At 32.6% G+C, this 24,630-nt stretch overlaps 1 protein-coding gene across 4 annotated transcripts; it reads right to left on the bottom strand.

Moving 5' to 3' along the window:
• Nucleotides 1-10: 10 nt before the first annotated feature.
• LOC103571174 (uncharacterized) lies at nt 11-24,322 on the bottom strand. Of its 4 annotated transcripts, XM_053739560.1 has the most exons (19): nt 23,399-23,461; nt 22,360-22,462; nt 21,854-22,077; nt 21,097-21,756; nt 19,354-20,925; nt 13,408-19,279; nt 13,125-13,332; nt 12,708-12,848; nt 12,222-12,411; nt 9,806-11,084; nt 9,571-9,716; nt 9,237-9,437; nt 7,940-8,120; nt 7,313-7,425; nt 6,825-7,235; nt 5,977-6,723; nt 3,757-4,000; nt 1,440-1,574; nt 11-171 (listed from the first exon to the last, which is right to left on the bottom strand). In XM_053739560.1, exons 1-18 carry the CDS (start codon nt 23,413-23,415, stop codon nt 1,461-1,463), a joined length of 12,423 nt encoding a protein of 4,140 aa, XP_053595535.1. In that variant the 5' UTR covers nt 23,416-23,461; the 3' UTR covers nt 11-171; nt 1,440-1,460. The 4 variants fall into 4 exon arrangements, with proteins under 4 accessions (XP_053595535.1, XP_053595540.1, XP_053595526.1 ...); XM_053739565.1 differs by lacking the exons at nt 11-171; nt 23,399-23,461 and adding an exon at nt 24,013-24,322 and having other exon boundaries at nt 695-1,574; XM_053739551.1 differs by lacking the exon at nt 11-171 and having other exon boundaries at nt 695-1,574.
• Between the last annotated feature and the right edge of the window lie 308 nt (nt 24,323-24,630).

Here is a 24,630-nt window from a genome sequence, read left to right as displayed (position 1 = left end):
TATAAGCTTTCCAAAATCAATACTCTATGAACGGGCCAGTTTACCCCTCTTTTACACCGGTATAACTCCGCCTTATAAGTAAATTTACACCGATTTAATACCGCCAAATAACACCGCCTACACCTGTACTAAATTCAGTCCATTTTGAACACCGCTCATTTTACAGTGCACCTGGAATTTAATTTAAATAACATAAAAATGAATAAAAGGACAGAGGAATAAAGTAAAAATAAAAAATATGAAAAAAATTTATGAATATTAAGTTTAAATATTTTGTAAAAATAAATTACTAAAAGAAATCCTTACACGCACGATTTACTACAACTTGATAATTAATTTGTTTAAAAAATAAAATATAATTTACATAATTATTAAATACTTAAATTACAGAGTAATAATAATTAATAATAATTAATAATTAGTAGTAATTTTTAGCTCAAAAATATAATTAATGCATTCAGCCTCTGGTAAGCGGCTTTTAATATACGATTCCATTAATATAAAATTTAATTCTTGGCAGAAAAACTATAGACTATTTTGGTTTCTTGTTATTGCCTAAATTAATTTTAGATTAATGAGAGCGAGTCTTTATTTCAGTAATATTCGATTTTAATCATTAAAAAAAAAAAAAAAAAAAAAAAAACATAACTGAATAATTATAGATAAATTATATCTTCGCTTATTTTGTCTCGTCTAAATTTTTATAGTTTTATAAAAATTAAATTGAAAATATTCTTCCGGTCACGTAGACTTTGACTCATGATGAATCAATTTCCACGTTTAAATAATCAAAATATAAACCCGCTTTGTCAAGCTTGTGTGCTCAAAATTTATTTTTAAATCACTTATATGTGTAGACGTGTGTATAATATATATACATACATATATATGACGTAAAGCGTAGACGTCCATGAAAATCTCATAACGTAGTACGTTGTGTTATTATATATATTTCACAAACTTTCTTGCTCCACTTATATATGTAATCTATTTTTTGATTCACATATTACGTCACACGTCTCGATAGACAAGTATTTCTAAGTATTTATTGCTCAACTCTTCTCTGCTATCATGCAAATGAAATATTGAAAGAAAATATTTCTTATACATAACTTTATTCTCTTTATTTTTACACACATTAATTTTTTAACATACACACAAAAAACATCACAAAACATTTATTAATTATTTCATTTAAAATTAAAGCCGCGAATAATTATAATATAAAATTACTATTGTCATAAAACGGGTGAAGTAAACACAAACAAAATTACCGCTTTGCAATCATTATTAATTTACCCTGTTCATATTAAAAAAAAAAAAAAATCCGTTCCGTGGAAACTTTCTTGTACAAATACTTAAAAATTAAATAGTAATTTATAAAAATTCAATTTACTCCAGTTGGTTTTATTATTTTATTATATTTTTTATATTTTTACCGTAAGTACTTTTTAAATTATCTATTGGAATGTATCCATGTGGATGGTGTCCATACTAGGATACGCATTAACGAGAGATCTGTATCGTGGATCTGACGAGTCATCCTCGAGTTCTTCAGAAAAATTAACCAAGACCTTAAAAATAAAAAATTAATTAATTATCCGCAAGAAAATAATTATATAACAGGCTTGTACTTGAAACTTTATATTCAGTAATTAAATAATAATTATAATTAGTCTAATAATAAAGAGATAAAATTTAGAATGGTGAGTAAAGTTTGAGAGTCATGAAAATTTAAAAGAATTTGGCTTTTAAAAGCGTGGCTTTAATGATCCTTTACGTTGTTATATTTCCTTCTTTTTCATTTTTTTTTTATTTCTTAATCTCACCTCCTCTTGACTCGTTTATACAAACTTCCGTTTCTGCAAAAGACGATCCTATAAAAATTTTCTCGTCAAAGTTTATTAAATAATTTTCTCGTACAGTCCACAGGACTCACTTTAATCATTTGTTCTTCAAGAATAATTACAATGAATGCGAACTTTTTTTTTAATTTATAAAAAGTTTTATTTAAAAAAAAAAAAAACAACAAAATAATTTGTAAAGACACTCAGATTATTTTATGTCACGTGCAAACTCTCATTACTTGGTTCGCTGGCTAAACTTAATGCTTTGTACTTTTGTCGAGTCTAGAAGAGCAACAACAGCAACTAGTGTATATTGTATGTAGAGTTTTAGTGTATACGAGAAGTAGCAGAGCATTGAGAAAGCTGAAACGACATTACGAATGAATACGAGACGATTAAAAAAAAAAAAAAATAAAAATACTATACGATAAAGTGGAGAGAGTAATTGTGATAAGAGTTCGTGTCTCTTGTTCCAATCACATCTCTTCGAACCAGAGCTCAATACTTTTTTTTTCTCTTTCTACAAAGTCACTCAACAATTGATCCCTTAACTTGTCGTCGTCTATTTATTTCGCTAAGACGAACTTGAACGACAGTACAATTGCTCAACCTTCTGACTTGTGATTCAGTTCGACAAAACATAAAAAAATTTAAACGAAAAAACTAAATTTCAGTTAAATCTCCATTATCAATTATTTTATTTTTATTAAATTTTTTTAAATCTCTTTTTATTTATCAATAAATTTACTTGTGAAAATATTAACTAACACAATATATTAAAAGTAATATTTAGTGTTCTTGAGAAAATATGTGATGAAGAAGTTAAAAGACAGATGAAGTGTAAAGGGATGAAAATGTGGTTTGAGCCATTAGTGGAGACTATTAGCGAGAAAAGTGTAGAATGGGTCCAATGTCCAAAGTAGCAGAGGCCAGAAGGAATACACTTACTCACTTATTTACTAACTCACTCATGCGCTCATTCACTCTTGTACGCATATGCTAGCGTGTGCGCTTTTCATCAGCTTTCATGCTTATGGTCCTCACATAGCACACCATAGATGTGTTCATTAATATCCTTCAGAATAGGAGGATCTCAAGTAAAGCGCTAAAGCTAGAGACTGAGTGAAGTATATAATATGAGGTAGCTGTATATTATCTACTTCAGACATATTCTACACTAAATTTAAATTATATTGGTTATATATTAACAATTTATTTCAAATTTAAATAAAATCTACGTCTCTAAAATCGCCCAAAGTCTAAAATTTAAAATTCTAACCTAGTTAACACTTTTTACTTGAAATGTAAGAATAAACTTTGATACTTTGATATTATTTACTGCTAATAAATAAATTTATCTGCAACAAAATTTTTTAATTTTAATTCATCTATGAAATTCAACGAATTTTTAGATTTCACATACCTATTTATTACTTGTACACAATACTAATTCATTTCAGTACAGTATTCATACATTTCATACAGTATTCGGAAGTATTGCGGTAAATTATGGCATTTTTACGGTAAATTTGCCGTGCGAGAGAGACAATTTACCGTAAAATTTGGACAAGCCTGCGGTATTTTACCATAAAGTGAAGTATTTCACTATACAAACTGTAAAAATGCCGCAAATTACAGTAAATTGCCCTATTTTACCATAATTCACTGTGACATACTGTAAATTATGGCAAATTTGCCGTAAAAGTATCACATTTTACTGTAAATTACGGCAAAATGTGGTAAATTACCGTAATTTGGTTCCACCAGGGTAATAAACTTTTTATTTGCGCATGACCATAATACGTATTTTACTAAATACAAATAAGTTTTATTGCTATGAAATAAAAATGTCTCTCAGTGTATCAAATATTTAAATTTATTAGTATGAGAGTTTTATTAATTTTCATACCTGATCTAATGAACTTTGAGTGAGCGTGTAGTCTGTGACTTTCAAGTCCTCAGCAAGTCTTTTGACTCTTGAGAAAATTTCACTGAGTGGAACGTCGTGGACCCTGGGGATCATCAGTCGGGCTGCTGTTGCTTGTCGGGATGACACTTGGGCTCGGTACAAGTGCCTTGATATCGCATCCTTCAGTTCTTTTACCGTTACTGGCTGACTGAACCGCAAAAATGCTATGAACCCATCACCGAATCTGTATTAAAAATAAAAAAATAAAATTTATTTATTTATAATTGAATTACTTAATAAAATAATAAATAAAACCTAGTAAACGATAAAATAAAATAAAATTAAACTGATGTAGAGAACGAAGCTCATGATTGTATGCTAAATAATAAATTGAATAAATAATAAGAGCATTTTAAATTCACCGAGTACCCAGAGCTATAAATTTAAATATTTAAATTATTCCCGTGAAATTATTTTATACAAGCATTATAATACTTGATGACTTGGGTGAGACATGAAGATAAAAAAATACAATAAATTAAAAAAATGAATAAGGGTAAAGATGAATAAGGTATAGTAAGTAGTAGAGGAAGAGAAGTCGTTGTATCTCAGTTATGTAATATGTCTCAATTAGAGAAAATAGCCGGAAAAGTGGTGTAGAGACCAGCAGAAGCAGCAATACCAGTAGCTGTTTTCTCTTCTTCAGTGTTATGTGGTTTCTCGCTTTTACCACTACTACTTTCAGACCCTTTTACTGCCAACCAACAACCGACGGTTAAATGAGTTGCATTATTAACATTTATTTGTATCAACGGTAAATGTTTTCATAAAATATAAATCTGTTGAGACTTAAAAACACAACAGTACGAACAAAACTGATGCTAAAGTTTTAAATATTAAAATATAAACGTACTATAATAATTTTAATAATAATTAGGATTTTGTATTTAGTATTAATTACTATGAAATATATAAAGCTGTTTTTGGACGAGTTCACGGCTATTTAAAGTTCACGAGTAGAGTAGAATGATGGTTGGGGCTGGCGAACGAGAAGGAGATCCAGAGAAGTTTTACAGGAAGGTCGCTCTCCATACCACGCTCAGATATTTTATGTATACATATATATATATATTTATATAGAAGTAAAGAGAGTGGTCGATACTTTGTACCTCGTCCCACCAACCACTTAACTGAGGCACAGAAGGTTTAAAAGCCCATTTCGAAAGGGGATCGAGTTCATGTACGAGTTTGGCTGTATCTACTATACTTTCTTCTATTCTTTTATTCTCTTCCTCTTCTTCTTTCCTCCATTTATTTTATCATATTTTTATTTTTTCTTCTTATTCTTACTTATAGTCATAGCATATGGGAAATCGTGTGCCATTGAATTCTCTCCCACCGCAGTCGTTTTCGTTCTTTAGGAAAATAGCCCGTTATGTTTATGCTGTTTTAAATTCTAACGTTTTCCTATCTACTGATTTTTTTTTTTTTTTTTTTTTTTTTTTTTTTTAATTAATACTTTTTACCTTCTTTTATTCACTGTGAGCATTAAAAATATATCAGTTGAATGTATTTAATTTACAACTTTAAAAAATAAATATGAATAATAGGGTGGTCGTTAAAAAATAAATTTTCTCAAGCACCCCATAAAAGACTTCTTTTCAATGATGAAATACTCCTTTCATGAAAATATTTTAAAAAAAGGTTTTTAGGTTTTATGAATTGAGGGTTTTAAGGATTACAAATGTTGAAAATAACATTTTTCCAAGTATATAGAAACTATAAGAAGCATTAATGATTGATATTTTACGAATTATGAAGTTATCTATTATTTAAGAAAAGACGTTATGTTCAACATTCGTAATCCTTAAAACGCTCAATTGATAAAATCTAAAAAAAAGTTTTTTAAAATATCGTAGATACACATTTTATAAAAAAATGAATATGACCTTTTATGTCAAAAATTTAATTTTCTACAAAATTGTTTCTATGATTTTTTCCTTTAATATGCATATTTCATGAGATATTTAAAAAAAACGCGATTGTACAAAAAAATGAACTTTGATCGTCCTGAGGCACGTGTTCTTTTTACTTAAAAAGAAAGAACCAGATTCTCTACTTATTTTTTCACTAAAAAGAAGCTTTTTATGGGGCGCCTGAGAAAATTTATTTTCTAAGAACCGCCCTAATAAATGTAATGAGATAAGTAATTAAACATACTTATGTTTAAGGTGTTGTACAGTCCCAATGCACCTGAGACCAGCTCGAGCGAGTATTCCCACTCGATTACAGAGTTTCTCACACTCAGCAACACTGTGTGATGTCATTATAACAGCACCTTGAGCTCTCGTGATCTGACGAATAATCCTCGCCACAAGCTCCTTGGTGGCAGGATCCATACCACTCGTTGGCTCGTCCATCAGCACTACAGAGACCGGTGCCATGACACTAATTGCTGCGCACAGCTTCCTCTTGTTTCCACCACTGAGACTGGATACCCTCTGATGCGCATACTTCAAGAGGTCAAACCTATTTAACATCAACTCAACGGCTTTTGGTACATTGCTCAGACCACAGACTTCCCCATGAATAGTTAAACACTGATGGGGACTTAAAAATCCATCAAGTGAATCACTTTGCGGACAATACCCTATCTCCCCATTGCACAAAGGCCTTCTACCTATTTCATTATTTTTTAATACTATTGTTCCGGCTGTCGGAAGTAATTCTGTTGTAAGCATCTTGAATGTTGTACTTTTTCCCGCACCATTAACACCCAAGAGACCAAAGCAAGTGCCCGCTTGAATACCGATACTTAAATTCTGCACGGCAACATTTGTTCCATAAACACTTCTGTACTCTTTACGCAGCTTAATAGTCTTTAGTACGTCTGTGTTTGCTCCGTTTTCAACTCGTACCCTTTCTTTCATTACATCTTCATCTTCACCGCCGTCTTTGTACGACTCTCTGAAATAAATTGCTACAGTTCAACATCAGATGTTACTAAAGACATTACCCAACTTTATTTTAATTTACTCAGCCCATAAATATATAATTTAATAATTTACCTCTTTCTTTCAAAGTTTGGGAATATTCTGCACTCAATGGCTAAATTGACAAAGTATAAAATAACACCCACTGCAAATAAGAAAACATAATGAGGGCCAATGAGCTCCCAGCCCAATGGCGACTTGTAAGTGTCCATATTAAAACGTTCCAGCAGTTCAGCTGTTATGTCATTGGTTGACATTTGAACAAGAGCGTCTCCCAATGCGTATTGTGGAAACAAAAGCATTATATTGTGCAATAATTGTCGCGTGTCTTTAGCAGCTTGGCTCTTTCCCAGTATGTCGATTACGAGTATCGTCGCGAGACAGATTACGCCGATGAATGTGTTGAGGCAGAAGAGAACCATGTTTGAAAGACTTGAGTCGTCGAATGTCTTCTCAATTAAATGAGTAAATGGAATCGAAGCCCATCTACACAAAGTAAAATGCAATAGAATTATATAACTTTTGAATAATATTTAAATATAACTAATTTATTGATGACTTACGCAAAAAGAACAAGAAGTAAACAAACACCTGGAAGATTATCACGCGCGACATAAGCGGGCAATCCAAATATTTCAAAAACACCAACGGCAAGTCCAATGGAACCAACAAAGACCTTAAAATAATTATTATATCATTATTGAGCTGCTGTTGCATAATTGGCATTATCATTATCATTATAAGTTATAATAACATATATTTAATAGCCTAGTGGTGTTGGATATAAATGTAACCAACAAAAGTTTGTTGGCACAACTCCATGAGTTGGTCAAAAGTTTAACCCTCGGCATTGATGAGACATTCTGAGTGTTAATCGATCTTAGCAATTAACGAAAGCGTGAATCATTCTGTAGGACACAGGAAGTAGCTAAATTGTAAGCTCTGCGGTTAGTCATAGTTTGTGAATAGTTACGAAAGTAATTTGGAAGTAGTAGTAGTAGTAGTAGTAGTAGTAGTTCTAGTAGAAGTATTGATGATTGCCAATCGTAAGTTTGATTTCTATGTCCCCAATGAGATGTATACAAAGTTTTGTATGAAGAAGTTTAAGTTTCTCAGAACGAGGACCACAGATTGTCACTTTACACTTTAGTTTATTTGTTAAGTCTTGAATAAATCCCAAGGAAGCTTACCGAGAAATCCCAGATCAAAGCAGTTGTCCAGTAAGTTATCGGATGGACACCAGCTAAATACAAAATACGTTTCTCCTCGGACAATCTCTCACGGACAAGTTCCCGTGCGCCTTGTGCGGCTACCAAATTGAATGCGATCAACAGAACAAGAGCGACTCCAACGTCTGCCACGTGCTGCAATCTGGAATTAATAAGAGTTGGTTTAGTATAATAATTTAAATATCTTCTTTAGAAGCAATTCTGAGAGTTGGCTCGTGTGTCGGTCAGAGAGATTTAATTTAAATCATTTGCTGTGTGTAGTCTGTAGTGTACAGAGTACAGAATTATTCTCTGGAATGTATATGTATGTATATATATTGTTCGTACTTTATTATACTTTTCATTCACTTGCTACTTGTTCTTTTTATTTCAGTTGTTCTTCTTCCTCCTCAACTGGTTCTCGTTGGTACGTATACTCTAGAAACCGTATTTAAGCCCACGGTGGGTAGAAGTATGGAAGTAAAGAGGACGAAGGGTATACAGTAGAACGTGCTCAACTTGGAAAAGCAATTACCAAGTCCCGCGGACCTAGCCAAGTCTGAAGGCAAACAGAAGTTTAACGAGTCATGGACGAGCGGCGACAGCCTCTCGAGAACCTCGCCATCAGGTGGGTAAGAATTGTCGAGAGAATCCAATGATCGTTCGAACAAACGAGACTCTTGTTGATCATTAACATTTCCCGGATGAAAAATAGTTTTTAAAATGTTAACGGAATTCCGGTGATTAATAATCAATGCACTTAAATATATTTAAATTAATAATTTTATCGCCTTAATATCATTGTCGGTGTAGAAAAAACTGGGGTTTATCTTACCTCGAAGTTAATTTTTTCGAGTTCTCAATAAAAAAAAACGAGCAACCTGCAGTCACTGCATTACTGTCCGAGTATTGCTACACAATTTATTGAATATGGTTCGAATTTAACTATTTATTGAAATCTATACTCTAGAATCTTTCCTTTATTTCAAGAAGCCTTTCCAAAAATCAGCTTGATAAGAAATTTTCAAGAGGTTGCTCACGAACTTTCAAAATATCAAAAATTATCGAAATTTGGACTTTTCATTTCAAATTTTTTTTCTTTCTCGTGGCAGCAATAGTTTATATTTGTAAAATCATGACTATGTTGGAAATTTCAGCTAAAAATTTAAATATTTAAACCTCGCTGAAGAATTTAGAATGTTTCCGAGTGCTGTCTTTTGAAAATTTTCGAGAGCCAAGTACGTGATAACTGATTGATAAATATTACCAAAATACTCACAGAGTTGTGCGGTTCAATTGGTCGCTTGACAATTTCAGAGGGTGGTTGAAAGTTTTCAAGTGTCCAGGCACACCAGAAGCCCGCAAGATCGCTTCGTTAAGAGCATTCAGGTAGGCTGGTAATGAGTGATGGCCTTTATTGTTGTACCAGACCACGAAAAGTGGGTCTTCCTTCAAGTGAGACAGAGACCATCCACCGTATCTGTTACCAATGACATTATTATTATTATCACTGTCATCAATGTAGTCATTAGGACAATTAGTGAGATTTAACTCTACCTACCCGCCGGAAATTTATATTTAAATTTAAATTCTAATGGATTATTCAAACTTACCTCTTCTCTATGTACTCGCGGAACGTTGAGATTATCCAGTCAAGTGTTGGACGACCTGGCAACGTCTGAAAGAGACCTTCAACTGCTTTAGAAACTCCATGACAAATTTGTTGACCTTCCAAAGAGCACTCACAAGTTCCCGTGTCCTAAATTAAATGAAAAAAAAAACTTTAATTAAAACGAACTTTTTTCTTTTTTTTTTTTAAGTTTTTTATAATGATTTTTGAGTAGTTACGTTAGGATGAGTTTGCCAAGCGCCTGCGTAGTCATCGCCAAAGCGATCGTGGAGTTGAAAAGATAGTCTTTGTAAAAATGGATCACTGCCATTATCGATGCTGTAAAAGTAGGTGGGATGAGTATCATAAAGATTTGGATTGAGATCAATTGACGGTTCGTCAGTCGAAGGTGGACGAATCAATGAAAATCCCATTGCGACAGCAACAAAAATCGTGGGTAGAATTAAAGTTGCCAGTGGTGCTCTCCAGTCACGTATAAAATGCCACAATCTTTTTTTCAGCAGAGCTTTAACTTGACGAAAAGCTGATGGGTTTGTTGGATATCTTGTTAAAATAGATTCCGTGTCATCAATCATATTCAACTCAATACTACTGATACTTGCGACACTGTTACTGCTGCCACGTGAAGAGGAAGCAGGAGAAGCAATACCACCAACACCTCCAAGTCCACTATCTGCACGTAAACACAAATCTAAAAATACTTTTTCTAAAGTATCGCACTCTAGGGTAATACGTGAAAAGCCTAAAGTTTTTTGATTGTCTTCAAGGTTTTTAATGACCCCAGCGATATCATTTGTCGCTCCGTGCTTGCCTTGGAATGGAAGATTTATCGTGACTTCGTGCCCACTGGGATTACTCACAGTTGCATTGGACACTACGCTGAGTACTTGAGACCGTAAACTTTCAACACTTTTATTGTCTATCTCACGTATTATCTCTGTTGGTGGATACGCCACGTTAATCCAGTAACCCTGTCCATATGTGGTTTTGAGAGTGAGAGGTGATCCAGTGCAGAGAATTTTACCACGATGCATCACCACGACAGTGTCACTCAGCATGTCTGCTTCATCTAGATGGTGAGTTGACAATAGAACGGTTCTGTTAACGCGATGTTGGTCTATAAGACGCCAGATTCGACGACGTGCGGCTGGATCAACACCCGCGCCTGGTTCGTCGAGGATAACGAGCTTCGGTGAACCGAGAAAAGCCAGCGCTACACATAAACGTCGTTTAGTGCCACCCGATAATCTCGACACTGGTTCGTGCTCCTGTCTACCCAGTTCCAAAGACGCTAACATTGCATTCACGTTCTTATACATTTCGTCGTTGTTCATTGGCCGTTTTAATTTTGCATAAAATGTCATGTGCTCACGTGGTGTCAGCGTATCTATCAGAACATTTTCTTGAGGACAGACTCCTATATCAGGTTTTGTTCCTTCGTCTCCGTTAAGATAAATCTCACCGCAAGTTGGTGCAACCATTCCAGTTAACATTTTTCTATTAATTATAATAATTTTATAATAATATTCATTTTTTTTTTCTTTTACTGGAAGTACTCTTTCATTAAAATCTTTTTCATGATACCAGCATCTAAACTTGAAGTTTCAGTCTCTACACCCAGTCGCGTAAACTGTGACTAACTTCAGTAAGCAGGCAGAAACAAACTTGTTTCGTCCCTTGGGAAGAAACAAATAACGTTTCTGACCGCTGAACGAAGGCTTTCGCAATTTAAACTGATACGTCACTTGTTTAATAGTAATTTCAGACCATTAATTTCACTTACGTAAATGACAGTTCTGACTTTGTAATTAAGCTTTATAAAAATTAGTGTCAATAATAAATACACGCAAAAAAAAATAAATAATAATTTTTATTCGGATTTTAATTTATTTTTACTGCTTGAACAATAAACCTGCATCTAAAAAAGTAATTCATAAATATTATAATATTGAAAGCAAAAAAGTATAAGAGTGATTCTCTAAAATATATTGATATGAAAAAAAAAGTCACTCTTGGTCTTTAAATTTTATTGTTTGAAATGATACGTGATAAAATACATCATCTTGCCATGTAGGTAGAGTCGCATCAGTAATACTTTAAGTTAATTCTTTCACATGTATCGGAAGTCCACAAAAATAAGTAAAATTTTATTGTTTCAAACTATAAAAACTGATGCGCTTAAAAAATACTTTTTACAATTTAAACAAAGTAATAATCATATAACGTTGTATATAAAATCAATTGCTCGACGTTTAAAATTTTGTTTATCATACTGAATGTTTTTTTTATTTTTTACTATAAACTTTAATGTTCCAAGCAGCGAATGTTGAAGCTGAAACGTTAAATTATTATAATTTCATTTGTTTATCTACCAAACAGTAATTTCTATTACTTGTAACATGATTTATTTTTTCGTCAACATCTGAAACCTATACAATTATAATTAAAATCTGAATTATGTAAGTAAATTAAGTCTATTCACTGACTCACTCATATTCAAATAAAATCTCAAAAATTTATCAATAAAAACTTACATGTATTAAAAAAAAATGTTGAAGTTTAAATTATTTTTGAACGTTCTAATGAAAGAGTACCCCAAAGACTAAGAATAAATTTTAAAAAAATGAAACTTACATGATTGTTGTTTTGCCGGCACCATTTCTACCTAAAAGACTGGTAACTTCTCCTTCGCAAAGTTTCAAACTAAAGTCATCAACAGCAACAACATCTCCTCGTTCTGTTTGATAAACTTTTTTTACTGTTTCAAATCTTACGCCTATTTGTTTCTCGTTAACAGTCATACTGCTGATGTCACTATCCTCATCTACTCTTATCAAAAATTAGTACAATAATTATCCAACCACAATTAAATAAATTGATTAACTTAAAAAATTATTTTCATTGTTGTTAATTTTGTCAGGGACAATTTTCTTATGTACAGAAATTAAAATTTATAGTAGTCACAAATATTTGATAGTCACAAATAATTATTTAAAAATGTCAACAATGTGCGTAAAGAGTATGAATGACGTGCCAATTAAAATTAACGTGTTACAATAAAAATAAAAAATATATGTATATATATATGTGTGAAACATATGTTCATGCAGCGAATGATACCTTGGTAAATTGCTGAAGGGTGCAGAACATCGTTAGTGAAATAGAGACTGTTGACGAAGGCGAGGTAGCTAGGTCGACCATAGAGAGAACGAGTGTCGGCCCACCACAAGCTACGTGATCTCAACCCATGAAAATCCCTACCTGAAAATCGTTATCGTTTGCCTTTTTGCTATTCTCCTTCTCCTCATACTCTTCCTCCTCCTCTTCAACAAACATCATCTCCAATCTCTTTCATATTTCATTCATTATTTTCATGTATGATAAATAAATTTTTTTATTATTTTATTATCACGAAAAGAAAACAGAGATACCGACACCAAAATCCCATTTAATTACAGAATTTAATTATGTACAAATAATAATAATAATAATTATTATTATTATTAGTATTTATTAAGTATCATTATTAAATCATACCTGAATTTGTGTATCTAGTAATAACGTATCCCACTAATGCATACAGAAGTCCATCAATAAATATCATTACTAAAATTAGTCCTAGAGACATTGGATCACCGGGACTGGATTCTTCCCAAATGCGATCCCATGTAAGACCGATTCCTTGGACTTCTCGACGAGTTGCGTAGAGACACCCGTAACAAAAGCTCGTTGACATACTCAAACACTGAGAAAAATAGTTAATTGTATTAATTAAGTGATTAAAGGTATTTTATAATTGGTTTTTTTAAGAAATACTGACAAGTAAAATATTGTAACCGAGTCCTAGAGTTGCTTCCATAGCAATGACAATAACGTAGGGCATGTAAGTAAGCAGGAACATGACAACTGTTGTGACTGCTGCTAAACTAGCTGAACTGAACATTGTAGAGATCATGTAACAGAAAGTTACAATAGAGAATACGTAGTCCATAAGTAGTAGCATAACTAGAAACGGATCGGAGTTGGGAAGAATTTTCCCGGCGATTAAAATAATGCAAATGGACACCATTACAATTGTTAATTCAATTCCGGATGTGATGAACCAAGCGCAGGTATTTCTCCATGGTTTGAGGCCCATTACACTCATCACCATGGCGTTCTGCGACTCCCGTTCCCAGACGATGTAACGAACTGCTGAGCCCACGCACATCATCAGGGCGAAGTAGAAACAAATTATGAGACCTTGAGATTCGTAAAGAGTTGACTGGAATGAGGCAAATTTCCAGCAGGGATATGGCATCTGTTGACTGAGAGTTTTCCAATTTTGTTCTTTGCCGGATTTAATTTCGATAATTGCACGGTCGACTGAGTCCTGCAGCTGAACGAACCCTCGAAGATATCTCAAGTCTTCAATAAAAGAACCCTCAGGCCCCGGGATCCAGAATTGGTTCTTCATTCTCTTTGTTGATGGAACGTAGTCCACGTCCATACGAATTTTGTAGGCTACGTCATTAGGTAAACCTTCGTCTAATGAACGTCTTGTGTATTTTTGTGTATTCATAAATACAACCCCAGCTAAAAATTCATTTGTGTCAGTTAATTTTCTTGCTTCTACTTCAAGCTCTTCTTCGGTATCAAATCCTACCATGCGGTCAACGAGAACACACTCAATAAAATCATTCAACATTCCTATCATCTGAGTTAATTTACTAGACTTTTTTAATCTCCATGCTATTTCCCCTAAATCAAAGTTTGATAAATCCCCTTGCATTTTACCTCCACTCATAGATTTTATCGCTATTTTCATTACTTTCGAAGCCATTATATCTTTCAAATCATTAAGACTTTCTCCCATCTCTGATAAATTTGCCAGAGCCACCAAAGTCTTTTCAATATTCATCATCAAATGTCCAAATGTGTCTATTTCACTGAAAGTTTGGTTTGCCAATTCCATTACTCTTCTTATTGTCCGAGAATTCGGTGCATATAAAATTCTACCACGAAGCAACGGTTTTACGTACGACCAAACAATTTTACCACCACTCATTCCCAATACATTTTTGTAAGTATCTCGACAAAATTCCGTTGGCAATGAATTCAGTTCTCTTTCATCATAGGCCTTTTCTTTGTCTTCAATACTACTGATAATACGATAGAATTGTCCATTATCTGAAATTAGTTTTTTACCACACAGCATTTCACTGGCGTCTTGAAGAAATTTGCCACTAGATACCTCCTCCATATTTTCAGAACTCTTTTCTTCAGTATCTGAGGTGAATCCAGTCGTAAGTTTGTCTTTAAAAAAAGGCACTAACTCAGCGACAACTCCAATGTTATCAAAGATAACTTTACCTTCCGTTTCCGTTAAATTCGCATTCTTCAAAATATTTTTAACATTAGCGCTCATTAAAGTTCTAAAGACGTAATCGAAGTTAACATTTTGTATCAAAGTAATTGTCATATTTTGCGTTGCCGACGAACTGAGCGTACATAGAATAGAACTTATCTCTTCTGCATTTGTATTAGAGCCCTCGAAACTCAACATGTCTTTAAGATTGTCTTGAGAACAGACAGTGTCTTTAAAACTAATAGCAGAACGTTCTTTCATAAATATTGACAACATGTCCACTTGAATTTGACTTATTAGTTCAACAAATTCCTCCGAAATTGCCATGTCATGAACCAAGAATCTTCTCAGCACACCCCAGTCTACAAACATCTCCGCCACGAGATATTTCATGTCAAGTAAACCCAAATTCTTGAAAATCTCCATTGATTCAAAAGCATCTACAATCGAATAGAGATCAGCTCTCACCAGTTGGCTGTCCACAAAAGGTTCAACATCGTCAAGGATCTCCTTCAGTCCAGCGAAAAGTTTGTCTACAGTCTTGTCTCTCAATAAGTTGACCACACCATCAGCAAGATCTGGTACTCCAAGTACATTAGATACGTCTTGAAAATCAATCTTACTTGCCACGTCCAGCAGACTACCCCCTTCTTCGAGGACCACTGATAAATGCTGTATAATTTCACGTAACCAAGTTAAATTAAATGAGTCGTTAGTACGCCACGATACAATCTCATGGTTTATAAAGTCAAAATCCAAACCGTCTATAAGTAACTTTGAAATATCTGAAGTCAACGGATAGTTTGATAGCTTTGGATCATACCTCAGTAATTTGTGTACTTTCTTAGAACTCAAGATATTATTCAACGTTGATGCATTCCTACAAGCGGCGTTTGAACATACTGAGGTATTTCTGTCGCTTACTAATAAATTAACATTTATGCTGGCATTCGGAAGTAATTTATCTACCTCTTCGATGTATCCATGCTTAACAACACTCCTCAAAGGCTTCCAAATTGGAATAAATTTCTCAGATAATTTAGTACGATTATTCAAATCCTCTCTATTACTCGGTAATTCTAATACTTTAATATTTTTTTCCAGAGCATTAATTACTCCGACAAGTATTTTAATATAAATTCCTGGAGAAAAATTTTTAATACCATCAACAGCTTTTGTCATACACTCATTTAAATTTTTTTCACTCGATGGATCCTTGTAATCCATTACAATGTCCATGATATAGTGCAACGCACTTTCAATAGCCGTAATAAAACTATCAATGTCTTTTTTGACACTCAAGAATTCAAAATTTTTAATCATGCCCACTGTTTTTTTCCAATACAAACGACTGTCAATGATTTCTTGTATCTGCGATACATTCATCCGATTAAATTTACAAAGTATTTCGGAATATATTTCATGATTGGCCAATTGAGAATTTATTATTTCAACAACGCGAGTGTTACACCATGAACAATTATTTCTTAAATCAGCCGTTGATATAAAAATATTTTTCATTACTTTAGTGGATTTGGTAACGACTGAGTGAGCTAAGGATCTCAAGTCCTTAGAACTGCTAGAAGGAGTATCAAATTGCTTCTTAAAGTCATTTAAACTAGCCTCTTGAAAAGAAGTTATCCAAGACGGTGTTCTAGGTGATTTATAACTATCACTTAGCGCGTGAATTAATGTCCGTTGAAACATCTCCAACTGTTCTATAAAGTAACTCTCATTTAACTTGGCTTTAACAGTCATTTTATTATCCTCAATGTCTTTCTCTATGTAGTGAAAAATATTGAATTCTGAATCCGAAAATACGTTTAATGCCAATCTAAGTGGTTTAAAATCACTTACATCCAATCTGTCATTACTATTTATTATTTTATTACAGAAATTGGTAATACTGGAAATAATTCCCTTTTTGCGAATGTAACCAGATGGAATAAGATATTTGTCAATATCGCATCCAGTTATTGTTCCATTTAAAAATTTATCCATAAAATCATTGAGTCTCTCGGAATTTAAAAACGTATCGACAATAGTTATTATCAAATTTGGCGCGTCTTCCATTAGATTCAAAATAAATTTAACACGCGAATGTTCAAAAGTTGTGCGTAATTTTTGCCAAATGTCACCCCCAGAAATTACATCCAGCCATACTTCTGTCACTTGCATCACTTGTACTGCAGTGTGCAGTGGATGATTTTTAAAAAAGTTATGCATTCCAGTCTCATCAACACCCGTCGGAGGTTCATAAATGAATTCATACTCAAGCGGATCTAATTCAGTAACAGCTTTATGAATCCATGATTTTTCGGCATCGTGAATTAACTCATGAGTTTCATTAGGAAGATTTTTCCAGGTTGTAACATTTAGAATATTCGATTCAAAATTTATTTTTTTATTTTTATTCTTCGCTTCCAATTTTGTCCAGGCATCCAAAAATTTAGTTACTGATTTAGACAGAGGTTTTGTTTTAAAAGAAGTATTTTTACCATGAATAAAATCAGCGTAATCTTCACTCGTCGCTTGTTTGAGTAATTCGTACTGATCCCATGTACAAAGACGGCTCAAAAAATGTTTTCCGCTTGATTGCGCCCAGTAAGTCGAATTGAAATGTAAATTACACATCGTGTGTCTTACATCTTTAAAAGGAATCATTGAAGTTGTATTATAAGTACTTAGAGTCGCAAAAAATGATATCGTTTCAATGGGATAACTTTCTAAATATTTAACCAACTGGTGTACATCGCCAGCTTTTACAAAGTCCCACAAATGCAGTATATTGTCTTCAGATTTAATAACGTCTTTCAATGCGAATGCTGCATTATCAAGTACTTCAGAAAATCCCTGAATAACAAGCCGATAAGTCGACCATTCAGAGCTGTATTTAGATGCAGCTGAAGTTGAAGTTGCTTTGGGTACTTCTAGTACATTCTTGAGTGTTATCAAAGCATCCTTAAAATACTTTTCATCAACCGGAGAATTTATTTCAAAATCTTCCCCAAGACTTTTTACTAATTCCCCGAGACGATAAAGCTGTTCACCGAGTGAAAGAAAATGAAGTTGGTAATTTGAAACCGGAGCATTCCAAATAGTTGTTTCTTTCAAATAAAGATCAATAAAGGCATTAAAATTCTCAGGGTCTGCGTCACAGGTAAAATTTTTTAGAGTCCGGTATTCATCGTCTGTAAGACCTGTTTTATAATTTTCAAACCATGTAAATATATCTGTACATGTAATACTAATACTTTCATTATTATCTTTATTATTATTATTATTATTAATAGCAGTGTAAATTTTATTATCTAAATCCATATCAGTGAGTCCGTAAATTACGGTGGCAAGGATGTATGGAAATCTATCGCGAACAATAGACACTGGGCTCTTGATTGTAAATCCTAACACGTTTAGCAGATTTATGTTTTTTGGATCACCTCCAAGTAACTGGAGAATCACGTCGACAACATCGTGAATTACACGTGATCCAAACTTGACGATAACCAGAATTTCATCAAGAGTTCGTGGTGTTAAAGATACCCAAGCTTCTTTGGCAGTAATGTTACTTTTATATACAGGTATATTTTTATCTATTTCCATATCCACGTACTCCAATATATTTTTCGATTGTTCGGAAATTTTTGGCAACGATTGATAAATTATTTTTTTAACCTCTGGTATTATTTGAATACTGTGTTGATTATTACCTTCTTCGTCACTACTCAGAGCTAAGTCACTTGGATAATTTATTAAAATAACAAATTTAGCAATCAGACGACGGAATGATGTGTAACCAGAAGTCCAATTAAACGAGGGAACAGCTATTGTTTCATTGTTGTTTTTAATTATTTCATAAACTCTTTTAAATGTCGGATGTTCTTCCCACTCTCTAATAAATAATCCTGGATTACATGATATCCTCTCGATCTCACGGATCAACTCTTTAGTACCAGGACGTAATTCTAAAACGTCTCCTACACTCTGGTTAAAAATACACGGCCAATTTAGTTCAACTTTCTGATGATTATTTATCGCAGTTACCAATTGAATAGGATTTCTTTGAGTAAGAATGTCTATGACATCACGTGTCACTGCTGGAAGGTTACGTAGCGCGGTATCAATAAGTATTTCTGTCTGTGGCATATCTTTCATCACAGTAGACAATTTAATTGTAGTATTATTAATATTGTCATCTAGAATATTGTCTATCGTGTGTTCAATGCTGGTAGTAATAGTGGCAGCTGACCAAGCTATCGCGTAAAGCTTTCGCCAGGCGGATTTTGACTGGACGTTAAACAGTGGACTCTCTGCCACGAGAAAAAATCTACAGAGCAGACCTACGCTGCAAAAATATATTATTATACAATTATTCATTGGTTAGTAAATAAATAAATAAACAGTAAATAATAGACGTACCTGATTTCCCAAGCATTCTCAGCAGTCAAATCTTTGGTCCAAGTACTTTCAAAATTTCTCTTTAGCTCGTCAAAACGTTTCAACAAATAACTATCTCCGTCAAACTGCACCAGAGTATCCACGTACGCATAAATTTCGACAAGTTTTTCATTGAATGCCGTCCAGTTAAATGAGTTCCGATCTTTGAACGTCATCTCCTGAAGCTCTGATGAGGTCAAATTTATTTCGAGTTCTGTTTGAACAGCTCTGGCAAGCCGACACACTAATCCTTTCAGCAAAGTAACATTTGAACCCGGTGGGTAATTCAGTAAATCTTTATTTCTTTCAACGCAATATGAATGTGTGAAATTTTCGTATTCTAAAATTTTAAGTGTTTTGTTACGATCACTGACAGTCAGATAAAATGATTCCAGTAACTCGGCTTCATGCTCGCGTACTTGATTAATCCACTCGGTAGGATTTTCACGCAAATCCTTAAGAATTAAGTCAGCAATAATGTCCATATTTTCCAAGTCTGGCTTTATGGTCATGTATGATAAGCTTTTGGAGCCGGTATTTTTAGCGACGCTCAAGTGATAACCCAATATACCGACACGTCCTAATGGTCGAGTTTCATTGAACACCTGGAGCCATTTATCCGATACATTAAACTCACTCCAGTCCAACTTCTTCAATGGTAAATGCTCCAAGTAGTAAAGTAAATTACGAATACTACGTACTGTTGAAGTTAAATTTGATTTATCAATAGCCACTGGACGTGTCAGTGCCATGCTAACAAATGTGGAAAGTGTATTTTCGACAATAATTCGAAAATTATCGAATTCAAATACATTATAAATGTCTGTCATCAATAATTTTGATTCATTACGACAAATCAATTCATTGAGTGTCAATGATTTTACATTATAATTACTCCATTCTTTGAATATTCTTTTAAATATTTCGTCACTGCAAATAACATCAGCTATTGGTTTCGTTTTTGTTGATTCAACTAAAGCCTCAGCGATATCTAGCTGTGAAAATGATTTAACAATCGTGCGATAAATATCAGGTTCCATGTCAGTCAAAAATTCTTTCACAGTCTCTTGATGTTTTTTTGATATATTGTTAATTTTTTCATACAATTCTTCGTGTATTATTGCGACGTGATGAATCATGCGGACAATATTTTCTGTCGTCGACACTAAATAAGTCAGTGTACTCATAACTTTATTGGGAAATATATCACGCAAGTTATCAAAAATTTCAGTTGTCAATTCGATTTCGTCTTGATGAAGATACAGAAGTTTGTTTGTCAGTTTAACGCCGTCTTGAACCATCGTAAATGCCTCATCAAATACTTTAGTAATGTCTTCTGTGTAGATTGAAAAATCTGAAAGCTTTTGTGCGCCTCTACTGATATCATGAGTCAATTCAAAAATATTTTTATCTGTTTCTTGCGTTACATTTTTATCATAAATTCCTTTTATTATCACTAATATTGAATTTAGTTTATAAAGGCCATGTCGTGCTGTAGACCAATCTCGATCACCAAAAAATATCGGGTCCATTTTTTCAATTGATTTATTTATGCTGTAAATAATTTATTATTAAAAAAAAAAATATTTTACGCGCTGTTAATAATATTTCTATTCCTCTGTACAATTTATTAGCTATTTTATCACAAACAACAAATGAGAAATTACTAAAGTGAATGTAAATACTATGTAGATATAATTGAATGAGAAAAATGTAAATACTTACAATGAAACATCGATAGCCTTGAAGTTAACGTCTCTGAAGAGCTCGAGTACCTCGGGTACCCATTCTCGTAACTTTAAATAACTAGGTACGTATTTTTTCAATGTATTCAATTCCAATACAGTGACAATAGTCCTCTTGATATCGCTGATAAAATCATAGTCACTGAATTTAGCCATTACACGGCTAACTACCTCCAAAAGCCCTTCGAAATCTAAATGCCGAGCCAGCCGTTCAAGAATTTCGGGTATCTTATTGGGATCTAGATTGCAGAGGACCTGTGAGATGGTGACGAGGTCTTGTTCCTTTGGTACCACAATGAACTGCTTCAAGCTTTCCGGTGAACAAACGATCCCATCAATGTTTGATGAACCAAACGATTCTATGAGGTAGTAAAGCTTTATAGAGGCCTCAAAGAGATCATCAACTAAGTCCTCTCTGACTCCAGGCATTTGACTTTGCAGTACATGTTTAACTGTATCGTGATTGTTGAATAAATCACCGAGTTTTATACCACGATCAAACAGTTTTTTAATTTCCGGTCTTGTTAAAATTTCAGCCATTGATTTTAAAAATTTAACACTCTGGGGCAGCGTTTCTACTGCTTCTAATATCGTATTGTTTCGTAAAACCGGCTGTAGTTCCATCATCAATGGACCCAATCTATTTTTTAATTAGATATTATTATTATTATTATTATTATTATTATTATTATTATTTTAGTGATAGTTTTAACATTTAAAACAATAATGACACTTACGTGGCTTTTTCATAAGAAGGTACTTGTTCATATTCATCTAAAGGCTCACAAGGATTACCAATACTGCAAATGTAACTTTGAACAAATGGTAAAAGCCCATCACGTGGCATTCGTCGAGCTGGAAATTGACATGTTGGATTGTACTCGGGATCAACATTGTCACGAACGGTGTAGAGAAGCATAAAAACAACAACAGGCCATAGAAACACGAGACCCAGAATACCCTGTCAAGATGTAATACATTATTTTAATTTGCCAACAGTAAAAAAATGTTCTTAAAATTAAAAAAAAAAAATTTTCATGATTACAGCTGAGCATAATAGTAAGGTAGATTATTAGCGTGGGTATTGCTCAATACAATTGACCACTAATTATTATATAGAGATGCAAACGATTAGAAAGATTACTCAACTTGTATTTTAAAAAAATTTTTACAGTATTTACTTTTTATTTATATTTAAAGTTTATTTTATCTGAGGAAATATTTTTATTGTTAAATTACTTACAGGTCTGCGCTTACGGACGACATAATTTTTCCAAAGGAGGAGGCCCAGCTGGCCGCCTCCCATTTTTTGCGGCTTAAGAGCCTCTAAAAAATAACTGCTGAAACTTAAAACCACAAATATTTAATTGTTTAGTATTATTTTAGTACTTTCATTATTTTTAAAATATTATATTATACAGCATCAAAAATCTACACATTTTGATAATAATTCTTGTCATTCTCTAAAACATTCCAAGCGTTCTTGTGAATACGAATTACTACTTGCTCGAGATATTATTTATATAAACTCTATACAATATATCTGCAGGATGTAGATACTCAAAGTTTCAAATAATAGTAATATAAATTTTATTTGCATTCTTCATAATTTTGTTGATTAAATTTTTGTAGAAATAACTTTTTTTTAAAATTCAATGGAAATAATTTTTTTTTTTTTATTTATGACGGCCAGTAATTTTTAATAAAGAAATAGTTACTAAAAATATTTTAGTTTTTTATGTAAATCTTTGATATTAAATTTATAAAATCTGGCGGAAAACGGAAGAGTTTAAAAAAAATTTCATTATTATTTAAATGATAACTTTTTACTCTTCCTTCAAAATCAAACTACATAATTATTATCATATATTAATTATAAAACCAGAGTTTATTTTGGGGAACAAAGTAGCTATTCATAAAAATTTATTAATTTCAAATTTTATCACCGGAAACATGGATCCGTAATTCTCATATAAAATTTATTTGAATACATAATTTATTTAATAACCAATAATTTTCAGCAAAACTCTACTTGTATTATAAATTAATATCTATTCTTTTTTTTTATTTTTTATCCAAAACAGTGATTGAAAAAATCTATTTTTTTCAACTGCTTATTTTATTCGAACCGAGAATATAAAAATTTTGAATGGGCAAAAAAATGAAACTTTTTACGGCTAATAGGGTTATAAAATGAAATCCCGGGTCGTATTATATTAGAGAAGTTAATTTATTAACACTGTGTACCCTGTAAGCACTTTCACTGTTGGGTTACGACTTACTTAATATAATGTCGCATGGATTCCCAAACGTTATAAGAAGCACATTATCAAACCTGTACATACGTACAGATAGTCGGCAGGATTGCCATTCTTAGTTTCGTAAACAAAATATATATATATTATATACATCGAATGCGTGACTTAAATTAAATGGCTGAAAAACATTAACAAGTTGGATCAAACGGTGTCATCAAACTCGAAATCGTCGGTTGCTATTACGAATCATATATTAGCCATTATTCACATCACGATTGATTGACATTTCCAGGCAATTTAATAGGGTAGTCGAAAAGGATGTTGCATTACGCAAAACTACAATCCACGTGCTCTCATATCATTTTTAAAAATATTATATATTAATTATATCCCATAATTATTGTACTTTTTGATCTGAATTAAATATACAAATCACATCATACATCGAATCGACTCGATAGCACGATGGAAATGAGTTCAGAGTTCAAGGTTGAATGCCCGATTGTGAACATTGAGCTGACTAATTATTTTTCTTCAAATGAAAATCAACAAGTCACTTAATTATTATACTTATTTATATATTTGATTATCTTAATAATTATTTAAACTATCAAGTAATTAATTCAAAATATTCTTACCTAGTCACATACAATTAATATAATTTATAATTACAATGATCACAAAAAAATTTAATTAACTAAATTTTGATAGTGTGAGAAAATTATATTTTTGAATTTCAAATATTTCCCGGGAGTTTTAAATGAAATTTAAGAAAACTTTCTTTCGATTAAAATTCTTGAATATGTAACACTTGCTAAAATTTTATTAACAATAATAAATACACAATATTTCTTGTTAACTTTCCCTCTGGTATTAAAAATTCACACGTTCAGCAAGACAGTTGGTGAACGACTGTGTGTTGCCGTCACCGCGAAACAGAATGACGACCACGTGGACCTTCCTATTCCAGTAGTTGTTGCTAGTCTCTTCATCACCCACTACTCTTTTATAATATATATAAATATAATATTAATACAAATACAACTATATACTTATATAAATATATATATATATATATATATATATATATAAGATACTATAAATACCGGCTATTTTTTCATGCGAAAATCAAACAAACGTCTCGTACGCAGTTATTAAAATGCTAAGTTGATCAAAAATATTCAAAGAAATTGTCCAGTTTAAAATTTTTGTTACGCCGTATTAATCAGATAACAATTTTAAGCTTTATAGTTTTA

This window comes from Microplitis demolitor, chromosome 1 (genome assembly GCF_026212275.2).
Source record: "Microplitis demolitor isolate Queensland-Clemson2020A chromosome 1, iyMicDemo2.1a, whole genome shotgun sequence".
NCBI lineage: Eukaryota > Metazoa > Arthropoda > Insecta > Hymenoptera > Braconidae > Microplitis > Microplitis demolitor.
Note: the sequence above shows the minus strand (reverse complement) of the source record. Positions and strands in the feature narration are given on the sequence as shown.